Source organism: Mya arenaria, chromosome 11 (assembly GCF_026914265.1).
Source record: "Mya arenaria isolate MELC-2E11 chromosome 11, ASM2691426v1".
NCBI lineage: Eukaryota > Metazoa > Mollusca > Bivalvia > Myida > Myidae > Mya > Mya arenaria.
This window is the reverse complement of record NC_069132.1, coordinates 28846695-28860247: the sequence shown is the minus strand read 5'-3', so window position 1 is coordinate 28860247 and position 13553 is coordinate 28846695. Positions and strand designations below refer to the sequence as shown.

Genomic DNA, 13553 nt, shown 5'->3' with positions numbered 1-13553 from the left:
TTAAACGCGCTAAAATATCAGAAACAGTTAATGTATAATTTAAACAGTGAGTTATCATATTATAATCCACCGTCTTTTTTATATAATTGACTTAAAAGCATGACATAAAGGTGGTAATTTGAATGTATTGCAAGTTTGTTTGTTTTGTTTTTATCAAGTGATTCTTGAAAATATGAAACCGCCGAAGCCTTTTATGTGGGCCATCGACAGTGTTGCAGCTACCATTACTTTTACGAAACAGTTTCAATCAAACCGAGACTGTCGATTCTATTTGTCCATGTAAAGAGTGTTAACGAAGGATTTCTCTTTTATTTATGTATTGTCATACTGCAACTTTTACATTTAGAGTACACATTTAACCATCTATTTCTCAGAAACCTGGTCAGGTCACTGCGAATATTCTCTTGCAAAATGTTTACATGCTAATAGAAGATTTAATTACCTTCAAATCAGCCCGAAACAAAGTTACTGCCCTGGTATTAAACAAACTTTTTTTCCACAAAGCTTTCTTCCTCCAGGTTTTGATGGGGCTTTATCCGAACAATTTTTACCGAACAAATTTTACCCCAGGAATTGTAAGAATGAGCTTATACTGCTGGACTGGTATTCTATACTGGTCTTAACTGGATCTAAGAACGATGTAGCTATTCAGATTGCTTGTTATTTATAACTGACCAAAAGAGTGAATGAAGTCAATCATGTATGACCATAAGATTGACTTAAGTTACATATTGAATACCACCCCTGATATGGAAAGAGAAAACAAAATGATATTTACAATTAACAAGGAACTGAGATCCTTGTATAAAAGAGTATAAATGGTATTCTATTTACAGAAAGTGCACTATTGCTTTTGGCACATGAAATGTTTTAAGTACAGGACAGAAGACTGCTTTATGCTGTCGTGTCTGCATCTCGAATGAAATATCAACAGCAGCGTTGATTAGAAACCAGGAAACAGACGAAACATACGTTTTTGTATGGTGTGATTAAGTTCTCAAGTGAGGCATAGCTCGAGTCCATCGAGTTTTCAGAATATGACGTTCACTTAAATCTATATATAGATTATTAGAAGCAAGGAATAACTCATTTTTATAAAAAAAAATGAAGTCTCGTTAGAATTGAGACTTTTCATTGACAGTTTTTGTTAGAACAGCGCTGTTAACATCCCTGTTTTTAATGAAAGCGCTGAAAGCGTTTATATGCTGTAGGTGCAACAAACCTGGTTTTGCCGGGTTTTTTTTAATTCTGTTCACAGGCAATAAAACTCCAATCCAAAAAAATAAATTGATTGGCCCAACTAAGTGCCTGTCATTACCTAAGATGATGTAAATTGATTTGTTTAATACAACAAGCTAGTTTCATAACAGTAACTGATAAACCTATACGTACTACGATATATGCATATTGTTTTCACCTCGCAATTTTATTGTAAGTGTAGAGTTAATTAAATGAAACCCAAAATTTGCTGCGGACGTTTTGACTATTTGTTGTAATAAAAAGGGCAGTGTCTTTTAGTCAACACATTTCAATTTTCTGCGTTATTATCTATAATTTAATTCCCCTCGATACCCTCGTATTTAGGTATATACAAAGTGGTCATTTTAATTTGTTCTGGTCTAAACCCAATAACAACATATGTCCCATTTGGTAACCAAATGCACAAAGAGTGATGTTTTCACTTTTCAATGACACTAAGTGGCGAGAACATGAATCCCTAAACAATGGACGTAATGAAACACACTTTCAAAAATCACGATCATATTTAGCATTGGATTTTTTTCCTAAACCAAGTTTAAACTAGTTTTATTTAATCAATCAGATACACCAATCATTCCTATTTTTGTTTTTTGTTTTTGTTTTATTTTTAAACTTTTCGCCATCTTGCAATTTCACAGGAAGCGTGAAAACTCGATCAGCTATTTATAGAATATGGTTTCCCCCTTGAAATGCTGTCTTGCTAATGAAAAATATTATTTCCAATTTACTTCTGAAGCCAAGCAATTGCACTAGTATTATAAATCAAAAATCGTTTTCTTCCTGGTTTCGATGCAATTTATCATTAATTATTATAAGATTGAGAATTATAGATTTTGCTAATATTACGATAGGGAACCATAAATATGCTTAAACACAATATACAACATTGATATTAGAAGAAAGGAAAAAAATCGCAATTAAAAAGGCATAATATTTTTGAAAATATGGCAGATGGCTATAATTACGCAGAAAAAGAAAATATGTATTTCCTTAAGACTATCCCGTTGCTTGTCTCGGCCGACACTAGATCCATTATAATTGTATGACATACATCATATTTTGTTGGTCGATGAAATCTTACAGATTCTGTTTGTTGTTGTTGGTGTTGTTGCTGTATATTTTATTTATTTATAGATTTGTTATTCTGTTATTGATATTTTTTATTTTTTTTTTATTTATTTTTTTTTTTTTTTTGGGGGGGGGGGGTATTAGAAAAACACCATTAGGTTGCTAAGAAATAAGTACGTTAAATCTTTATTTTCGGTAATCACGCAATAGCTCTGTTTCTGTACTTAAATTGTCAGGAATTTGGATGTCATTTGGTGAATTCACTCTTTTGAAAGTTTTGTATTTGTTAATTAAGGCATTGATTGCATTAAAAAAACAAAGATATTTGATGGACGATCTGAGGACATTACCGTTAACAAAAAAATAGTTTTATATACATTTGTTTGGCTTAAAGTATATACCATGGCTGAACATAGGTTAAAGTGTCTTTATAAATCAGGTCACACACTTAAAGGTCAAACGGTTCAAAATAAAACCAAACTGGCAACGACACAACATACAAACCCCACACTATTTACGCTGACAATGACTGACATAAGGTAGTTTTCAGTCATAAATCGAATACATCATTCTTATTATTTTCAGACCACTCAATACAGTCAATTGATTATAGATATACCTTATACCTTATATACCTTATATATATATATACCTTATAAAACACTTTTTCTTTGGCCTAAAGCAACACAACTGTGTAAGGCCCTATAATATGGGTCTCTATAAGAGGCTGTATATCCCTCGACGTGAACCATTGTTATAGTGTGAAAGATGGATTGCCGGGCAACCATACAAACATGTTATACCATGATCCGTGGGTAGAAATCTTATGAAGATGACGATGACTTTATAGACTTTTTGACAAAGGCACATTATGTCCGACTAGCGTGACTGTGCCATCAAGGTATGCAGCTAACATATACGCTAGTTCTCTGTTACATGACCACTGAACGCTAGCTCCACCACTTACCGTCGGTGCAAAGAAAATGAGGATTTTAATGAATTTGGAGGCATGCCGCATATGCTACGGACATTTATGGGTTCATGGTTTTCTCTAGGACACAGAGCTCCAATTAGCACTATTCTCACAAATTAAAATACGGGTTACAAGTCAAAACAATAATGCTACATTTACTCCGGGCGCAAAACATACTAGACAACGCCGCCACTACTCGACAGTGCCATCTCTAGAGCAGGAGCGCCGCAAATTTTATAAATATTTGCATTTTCCTTTTTTAGAAGTGCATATTAGTTTTGCTGTGTTTCAGCACAAGTACTTTATACAACAGTTATATTTGCAGCCGTCAGAATGTTCTTAAGGTGTGTGCGAGCAGATCATAAAAAAATCATAAGTCCGGTTCGGGAGAAAAGCTCCTGGCACCACATTTCGCATAGTATTGTAATGAAATCGTAGCCGGCCTGCAGTAAAGGTGTTCTTGCACGGTAATACATTCTCCGATTTTCGAAATATGCCCGTTTTATAAAAGAATGACAACATATTAATTATTCCCTCGTGTACAGAAATAAACACAAGGTACAGCTGCACCACGGAAGTGTCGACAGCTCATGTTCTTTGCACCACCGATAGGTCGTGGAGCTGGCGTTTAGTGACCATGTGTTAGCCCAATTAAACTAAACGTGGATGCCTGGTGGTATCGTTTGGAAGGAATTTCCTTACTAAACATTACTACGTAAAGTAAATTAAAGTTATTAAAGTATACTTGCTCTTTATCTCAACTGAAATTGTACGTAAATGACATTTTCGATGGCCAAGACATGCGTGTTTGTTAATTTATTGTTCGGTAAATATTTTACAATGTTTTTTTTCTGCATATGAAACCCTTTCAAATTATATCGAAATAACAGGCACCCGAAATTATGTGACATTTCTTCTAGGCTAGCCCCTGTAATCTCATTGTTTAAGTTATCACGCAATTTTCTATACAATATGGCCAAATAAGTAGTACTTCACTGTGGAGTTATTATAATAATTACCTAGATACATATGCTGGCACAAGCTTTATGTCCTTCGATGGGCACTCGTTAATTTTTTAATATTTGTTTGGTGCTTCACTGTTTTATGGCTAGGAGAGGATTTTTAAACTATAGCCAGAACAGCTCGAAAAATATTCGACAACATGTTTATTTACTCTTTTTTCTATTTCAATTTTGTTTGACCTCTAGGTTAACATCATTACATCAGTATTATTAATTCTAAAGTAGACTGTTTCGTAAGCCAGACAGATCGCTCAAGTTACTCAAGAGTTATCGCCCTTTAATTATATAGGATACCTTAAATAAGTCTTGATTGATCAATAACCTTAGAATCATGTGTCCAATCATCACCAAATCTTGTCAAAGTGTGAATGGGCATAGTATTTTAGATTAGTTCCTAAAACAAGCCATATCACTGGGTCACTCGAGAGTTACTCCCCTTTAATTTTAGAAAAATGCCTAAAATCAGTTTTGTCCGATCAATAATCACCAAACTTAAAATAGACAGAATATTTCGGTCAGGTTCAATAACCAGCCACGTTGCTTTTGTCACTCCAGAGTAATAACTCTCGAATTGGTATACTCTCTATTTATTATGTCCGCTCTTTAAATTTAGCTTATGTACAACCAATTGTCACCAAACTGGATGTTCTTACGGAGCACTGTCAAACATTATTCTGGAAATAAGTTTGTCGAAGTGTTTGATGAAACTAATCACCCTATCAAACTCCGGTTATAAAGCGAAGGCGGGGCTCTTGAAGCTGCAAAGACTGCCCTTTGTTTTGTTTAAAATGGTATAGTTAAAGAAAATATATCTTTGATTTAAGTCTTCATTTTAAGCAAACTGTTGCCTTCCGACGTAGCATATACGACGTAATTTATCACGTGGTATCACGTGGTATACACACACTGTCAAGTGTGTTATCATGACGCTCCTACTTCATTGTAGGCCCCATTGTGAAAATGTTTGTCGAAGTGTTTTAAGAAACTAAACTCTCAATCAAACTCTGGTAAAATACCGAAGGCAGGCCTCCGTAAGCGGCGTAGACTGCGCTATGTTTCATTTAAATGGTGAAGAAATAGTGAAGTTATCTTTGTTTAAAGTCTTCATTCGAAGCAAAATATTGCCTTCCGACGTAGCATTTATGACGTAATTTACCACGTGGTATATACAAACTGCTTGAGAAAGTGAGTTGTACTGTCATTGAAACGCTATACTTATCAATAGTAGTTGTGTATTCTAGAATTGATTTGAGAAGTGGACTGTTAAACACCCACAGTCTCACTATTATATGTTCTGTGTATAAGCATCGACTTGTAATAGAGACATTTAATACCCGAAAAGTCGATTGATATCACACAGCGCTATTTGAATATCTAAAGAGAAAGACATATGATAAATTACTCACATGAGTTTTTTTCCAACGAAACTGACAGTGACACTCATTAAAAAAACGTCGATGACACTTATTTCTGTCACCGTTATTGCCCGTCACTTTCATTAATCTAGTTTAATATGATTATTTCTGGAAACTTCAGCCAATAATATTACGGCAGTAAATTATGGGACAATTCAGATTTGATTTTATAAAACATATCCTGAGTCGGAGATAGCTCTTTCGATCTTCTTTAAAATTAATTTAACTCCATAACAGAATGTTATATGGCAATGCACTTTCTAGCCATTTTGTGATAGATTGTGTTTTTAAAATGTGTTATAAAAATATATTGGTATACATTAGCCATGAATGCGAAAGGCAAGCTTCTTTGTAAATCCACCATCCATCCATTTTGCTATTTGTCGTAGTCCAAAACAAAACCACAATAGATGGGTCACAGCAATTTCTTAAATAAAATTAGAAGAGGAAATTTGCTGCTTTGCATTATCAAACAAGATCATAGTAAGTCTATTATAATAAAGCGTTAGTAACTCGAGGGGTGAATGCGAAATGGTTCTAAGCGACATTAAATAAAGAAGAAGATAAAACCTTGTCGCGTTCATCCTCGAACTGTAGTTTTCATTGACTTTTCATAAAAGATCACAGTCTTTCGGGCAGCTTGGTTTGTGCTTTTCCACTGCCATGTTTCAAAAGGATTTCTCGCCCAGAATCTATTTGTACGTTAAACATTTCAACATTTCGGTCAAACATTTATTTAGAAGCACAAGGGAACGACACTCAACGACAGACACACACCAACGTAAGAGCACCGCAACAGACCACACACTCATTTATATAGCTTTATCAATAAAAGACTGGAACACCGTCTTTGAACACTAAAACGGATACCGAAATTAAAAATAAACCGGCGCGCGTAAAAATAAGACAACCGTCGCACAACCATCAAATGACACTTCCCGTTGTATGGGTATTTTATTGTTAAACATATCATTTTGTCATACTAAATATTAACATATCCGACAAGACGCCGAACTCATTTAAGCGTTCACGCTATATGACCATAATTTCTAAACGCAGCTACCAAAACGAGTGCTAAAGTGTCTTGGTGTTCTGGAAAAATAAGTAGAATGTAAAAATGATTGTCGGTTTTGTGTAGATTCGGACGTTTATGTGTATGAAATTGGAGGCTTGCACAATGTGATGGGTAATTACTAAACTTATTTTTCAATATATTAAATGAAGTCAGAATAACAGAGGATTGATATTTTTAAAACGACAGTAAACATATTCATGTTCATCCATGACGCACACTTCGTGAAAAAAATGAATCCGTTCTATAATACTTCCTTTGTATATTGGCAAATACGATTTTTAGGACTTATACGACTAGTTGTCTCTTTTCGCCGGCGCCTATGCTAGTGACTTGGGAATGTCGGGGTGAGATTTTTCAAGTTAGTAGGTAAAATAGATCATAGTCAAGGGGTTGATCTTTTTCGTTGTTTCTGGAAAGTAAATTCAGGGTGTGATGGGGTGATATTTTTTCTTCGTAGGTGATTGGCGAAAACAAAGGTGTGTTTCTAAATTTAACAAAGAGGTACTTTAAATTTATAACGTAACACAAATAATGAGCTGATTTTTATTTGCAATTTATAATAGTGCATTTATAATTGAAAACGCAAGAATGGAATATACTATGAACTTTGCTACATGTATGCATGTATATAAGTTATAAATACTTATATTTAAATAACGATGCAACACAGTTTGGATATTATCTTAAACACATGTCATACATAAATATATTTTTTTTGGAAATTATACGTCTATACTGACCTTTGTCAAACTATATTAGACACCAGGTTGACATAAATAATGTATTGATATGGCAACACTTCTACAACTATCCCCCTGCTTTATTTGGCACGTTTTTCCTAAAGCTCTTTTACCATGCCATTTCAGAGAGTTTACTACTCGTTTTTCGATGAAAAATAGTGATTAGCTAATGGGACTCAGAAAAACACATTTATCTGAAATGTTTCCTGAACGTATAAATTACAACTTCTCTAAAGAGCGTTCCTGCAATATGACTAATAGTGTTAGAAGCTCTTTTATAACATGATTTGAATTCCAAAACATCGGAATATTAGCCACATATAAATCTAGCGCAGATCATTGAGAATAAGTTGTTTGACTCAAAGGGGTAAATCAAAAACTCAGAGAATAGAACGATCTGTTTGACAAACATTTATAACAAATGTTACAGAGTATATGTTTTCTTTAAATGTACGAAAGTCAAAGTATTCACCAAAAGCTAAACAAATCTGTAATATGTACTTCTGGATGTCAACAGGTGAAAAATTAATACTATTTCACTTAAACAAAGTTTTTAATGCATAATTGAGTTTCGTTTAATTGGAAAACCACGCCAAATTGTAGCTAACTAACGTCATACATTAAATGTCGTCATAAAGGTTTCTATACCTTGTTCTGTCAATCTGTGTACGTTTGCGTTCGTTTCTCACAGTTAATCGGACTAAAATACCGGAAACAGTTATATAAAATAATGAGTTTATCATATTATAATCTACCATCTTTATGAAACGACATAAAATCATGACATAAATGTGGCCATTTGAATGCATTACAAGTTTGTTTTTTCATCAAATGATTCTTGAAAATTATTACCGCCTGTGGTGGTATTCAATACTCAGTTTAAGTAAATATAATGGTCATTCTTTATTGACTTCATTAACTCCATCGGTCAGTCAATAGTTAATAACAAGTAATCCGATTAGCTACATCGTTCTTAGATCCAATTAAGACCAATATTGAATACAGGCCCAAAGCCAGTGTTGTTGGGTGTCAACAGTGTTGTAGCTACCATTACTTTCAAGAAACAGTTTTAATCAAACCGAGGCTGTCGTTTTTATGCGTCCATGTATTTTGTGTGAAAGAAGGATCTCTCTTTCAGAAATGCCACGATTCAAAAACAGGCGATCCAGACGAATCTCTGACAAGACGAACGTTTGCGAGAACTCAACCATCAACTGCCAAAGTTTCCAAATCCATCATATCCATTCTTCAATATTACGAATGGAAACGGTAATTAACATTTTAAGACGTAGTTGAAATCATGTTGCTTCAGAATATGCTAAATTTGCATGTATAATTGTACTTGTGTTTGTGACTTTTATCTTTAATATAGCGGTGTAAAATTTCATTTGTAATCTATTCTGTGACGTTAAACGAAATTTACGTTTCTTTCAAATTCAGTTTGTTTCCACCGAAATAATAACTTCCCATTGGTTAACTTTCTTTGTGGTTTAACCTAAATCCCTCAATATGATAACTTCGACACATCAGTTTCCTTCCTTCAGGACCAAACAACACAGCGCATTTCGTTTGTTTTTTGCTAACTAACCAAATACGGTATTTTAAAATGAGAATATGCGGATAAAAGCAATTGGTGAGAAAAGCGGGAACCAGAACGGCTCCACTCTGAATCTATATTTGCGTTGTTTGAGAGTTATGCTAGTGGTTGCTAGAAGGTCACTATAACGACTCCTCCATATAGCAATATATATTTTTTTAAAAGTGACGCTAGTGGTTGAGAGGTGCTGAGGGTTGAGCACAAGACCGGCTTCTCACTGTATTTATATTTTCATTGTCACCGAGTGACGCGTGTGTGATTACGAGGTGGCCACAATGCCGACTCCTACCTGAAGAATTATTTTCATGCAAATGTGACGCTACTGGGTGAGATGCGGGTGAGAGGTTTGCACAAGAACGAGTCCTAAATGTAGCAATATTTTCATTACAAAGTGACGCTACTGGGTGAGATGCTGGTGAGAGGTTTGCACAAGAACGAGTCCTAAATGTAGCAATATGTTCATTACAAAGTGACGCTACTGGGTGAGATGCTGGTAAGAGGTTTGCACATGAACGAGTCCTAAATGTAGCAATATTTTCATTACAAAGTGACGCTACTGGGTGAGATGCGGGTGAGAGGTTTGCACAAGAACGAGTCCTAAATGTAGCAATATGTTCATTATAAAGTGACACTACTGGGTGAGATGCGGGTGAGAGGTTTGCACAAGAACGAGTCCTAAATGTAGCAATATTTTCATTACAAAGTGACGCTACTGGGTGAGATGCTGGTGAGAGGTTTGCACAGGAACGAGTCCTAAATGTAGCAATATTTTCATTACAAAGTGACGCTACTGGGTGAGATGCGGGTAAGAGGTTTGCACATGAACGAGTCCTAAATGTAGAAGTATTCTCATTGTTACAAAGTGACGTAATGGTTGAGATGTTGGTGAGAGGGGGCTACAAGATCGACTCCTTCATGTTGGTATATTTTCATTGTTACAGACTGACGCTAGTGGTTGGTGCAAGCTCTATATGGAACGAGACTGCAGAGAGCCTCATGGACCTGATGAAGGACAACAATATCCTCTTGCATAGGGTTCTGTACTTCCGAGAGCCTTACACACCAGATTCAGAGATGTACAGAATCGTAGACACGTCGCACAAAGAAACAAGAAGTATGTTTCACAATGCCTTATTAATATCCGTATGTTCTATATTGGTGATTTATATTTATTATGTAAACATATTTACTGTTTCAGCTTAAGTACATACACTATTTATGAAACAGAATGTTATTGTTTATGTTTTAGCACGTCAAAAGAAAAATGTTTCAAAAGTGTTATACAAATTCTTAAAGATACCGCAATCCTCCGATCAGCGGACGTAGGTGATACGTATTCCTACAAATCATTCACGAACTATGTTGCCATTTATCTGCCTCAATTTAAATTTAAAATAGACAATCGACACTAAAAAAGTCCTGATGCTCAGATCATATATGTTTAGAAAGCAACTATCAAAGTTTTCTTCCAATTTAAACATTTAAAACATATCAAAAACTGAAAACAATGTGATTCATAGGAATCAAATGGTTTAAACACTACTTGTTAGTAAACAAACGGTCAGTGCAATTATTTGTTCTCAAATAATTTCATTTGCAACAATTCACATCATAGTATAACGTTTTCCAAAGACCTCTTTATTTCTGATGTTCACATTCATTAAGCGTTTAACCCTCGCGTGCAAGCCGTGGTGTACATGACTCAAAATGTTTCATATAGTCCATGCTTAGCGAAAAGAGCATCGTAGCCTCCTTTGTCGTCCTTAAAGAGTATCGCAACACATCAGAGCAGTTTAGAAATGAAGTATTCTACGAACCTCTTTAACGTTTTTCGTGTATGTACATTTCCAGTATACGTATTCCTGGGCGACCACCATGGTTTGATAGACTTTAGTCGTCTCCTTAAAGCATTTCTAGAGGACCGAATCTCTGAGTATGTGGTTATTGCTGTAGATGAGAGATTGTACACTGAAGATCCAGTCTCGTACCTGCTGAAAAGTAAATAGTTCAACTTGGCGTATCTTTTATAAAGATTTCTGTACATAACATACTAATTAGCCAATGAAAGATTATATATTATTGATAAATTTCAGTAATTGTTGTATTATATATATATATATATATATATGGTATAGAAGCTGTTATGTATTACCAAGGACTGTATATCTGCTTCTGGAAATGTCACTGCTTTAATCAGTTTCATTTGATTTGGATTGTTAAACATATACTTGTTATTAACTTTGAAAGCCCCGTTTGAGACGGACCTGACCCCTTTCAACATCAAGCCGTTTGAGACCGTCCTTCTCCTGGTGCCGAGACCGCCCCTCAACACCCAATGGGAGGAGTTTCTAAATGACGTCAGACAACGTAACTCAGAACCACCAATTAACGGGCTCAAAGGATCATACAAAGGTTTTTCGGTAAATATAAATGGTATTTGTTTATCTACTCCAACTGTTACAAAATTTACGTGGTCTGCACTCAACATTTTCTGTCTGGAATGATATATAGCCTTTCGAAATATGCCAAAATATACATTGTTCAAGTCCATCTTATTTTAAGTACCAGTAATTACTAGAATTAAAACTGTTAACAAAGATCAATACAAAGTATGTCTATTGTAGATTCAGGTTCCAATTTACGCCGCCTATCTGTATGATGCAGTGCACACATATGCTCTGGCGCTGCACCAACACTTACAAGAGGGTGGTGATGTAAGGAATGGAACAGCGATAGTGTCCAATATTCGCAATAAAACCTACACTAGTAAGTATTTTACATATTAAAGGTTGTTAACCGCTTCAAAGGGCCATCACGGATATAAAAAAAAATATATTCACATTGTCTTTTTTATGTATTAAACATTATATTTAAAGTTAAGGAACATTTTAGTTTATGCTTTCCGGTGGTTAATAGAGATTTACAAACAATTATCCTCTCTCTATTTATTCGCACCGTGAACAACTAGTATCTCAATGAAACAACATCTTTCAAAATGCGATTTCCTTGTATGTATATTTCCTTGTATGTATATTTCCTTGTATATTTCCTTGTATGTATATTTCCTTGTATGTATATTAAAAAAAATAATGATTTTGAAAGAAAAGGAAACATTATATAAAACTAGTGTAATTTGCACTACGTCTATGCTTAATGGTATAAAGAGCATTATATAAAACTAGTGTAATTTGCACTACGTCCTTGCTTAATGGTATAAAGAGCATTATATAAAACTAGTGTAATTTGCACTACGTCCTTGCTTAATGGTATAAAGAGCAACATCAAAACCAAAGACGGATTTGAAAACAAAAACTGAGTTTAAGTTTGTTGAACAATAGAATTGGTCATTCGGAACGCTATCGTGGTGTTCATAGTTTGTAGATGAACAAAACGATTGCATTTATGTTCAGGTATCCTTGGCTACGATGTGTACGTGGACAGGCAGGGTGACGCCGAGGGAAACTACACGTTATTGACGTTCAACGTGCATGGGCAAAAGGGAAATGTGGAACTCCAGCCGGCTGGGAACTTTAGAATGACACAAGGAGGAGTTGGCATTCCGGTGAGAAAATTGTTCTTGTTCAATCGCCATTTTCATTTAATATCGTACTTGATTTGTCTTTTGATATTTCGACATTTTATTGAATACGGAAAATGATAGACAAGTATACTCGTTCTGGAACAAATTTGAAGAATCAAAGTACAAACCATACATCTATGGTTTTTTTGTTTCTTTCATTATATGGAAGAAGAGAATACCTAAACATATCGTGGTCAGATATCGTAATAGGACATTCTTGGTGACCTGTTTTATGTCTCATCCGTCTTTAAAGAATAAATAACGAGCATACTTCCTAACACTTTCTAATCTTATTTCCATTATTAGATTCCATGCATTAGCGAATGCGTTATGTTAATAGGGTCTACATATTAACATCCTTTCTCATCCATAGAAAATTCCATGCTAGAGATCGCTAAGTGTGGCATGTTGCTACACTTTTATTTTAAAAGAAATACAAAGTCAACGGACCGTTAATTGGGTTAAGATGAACAGCAAAAACATTGAAATAAGATGATACATCACACTCGAATGCATCACAATTACGTGTCGTGTAAAGAAATAGCTAACAGATAATTAGAAGATAATTATTTATATTACACCTAAAGGAACTGAATTTGTTCCGGGAGATAAAGTGGAAGAACGGTGAACATCCTCCAGACGAACCACGGTGTGGCTTCAAGGGCGAGAAATGCATTCAGGAGTCGGGTAAGGCCAGCCTCTCTGTATACCAAAACAAGACTGACATAAAATGATTTCCTTGTTCGGTCGAACAGATTTTTTTATGCATAACAACTCGTAAATGTTTACTCATTACAAAAATGTTTTGTCAGTTGTCAGTTGT

The 13553-nt window shown here is 34.9% G+C and overlaps 1 protein-coding gene across 3 annotated transcripts in view; it reads left to right on the top strand.

Moving 5' to 3' along the window:
• Window positions 1–13553, top strand: part of LOC128208159 (guanylate cyclase 32E-like) — a 107165-nt gene that overhangs the window by 77940 nt on the left and 15672 nt on the right. For all 3 annotated transcript variants that reach the window (XM_052911571.1, XM_052911573.1, XM_052911572.1), the window contains 7 exons: window positions 8692–8822; window positions 10092–10264; window positions 11002–11148; window positions 11398–11570; window positions 11775–11916; window positions 12561–12712; window positions 13318–13417. In XM_052911571.1, the coding sequence (XP_052767531.1) occupies window positions 8692–8822; window positions 10092–10264; window positions 11002–11148; window positions 11398–11570; window positions 11775–11916; window positions 12561–12712; window positions 13318–13417 (1018 nt within the window). The remainder of the gene's footprint in view (window positions 1–8691; window positions 8823–10091; window positions 10265–11001; window positions 11149–11397; window positions 11571–11774; window positions 11917–12560; window positions 12713–13317; window positions 13418–13553) is intronic.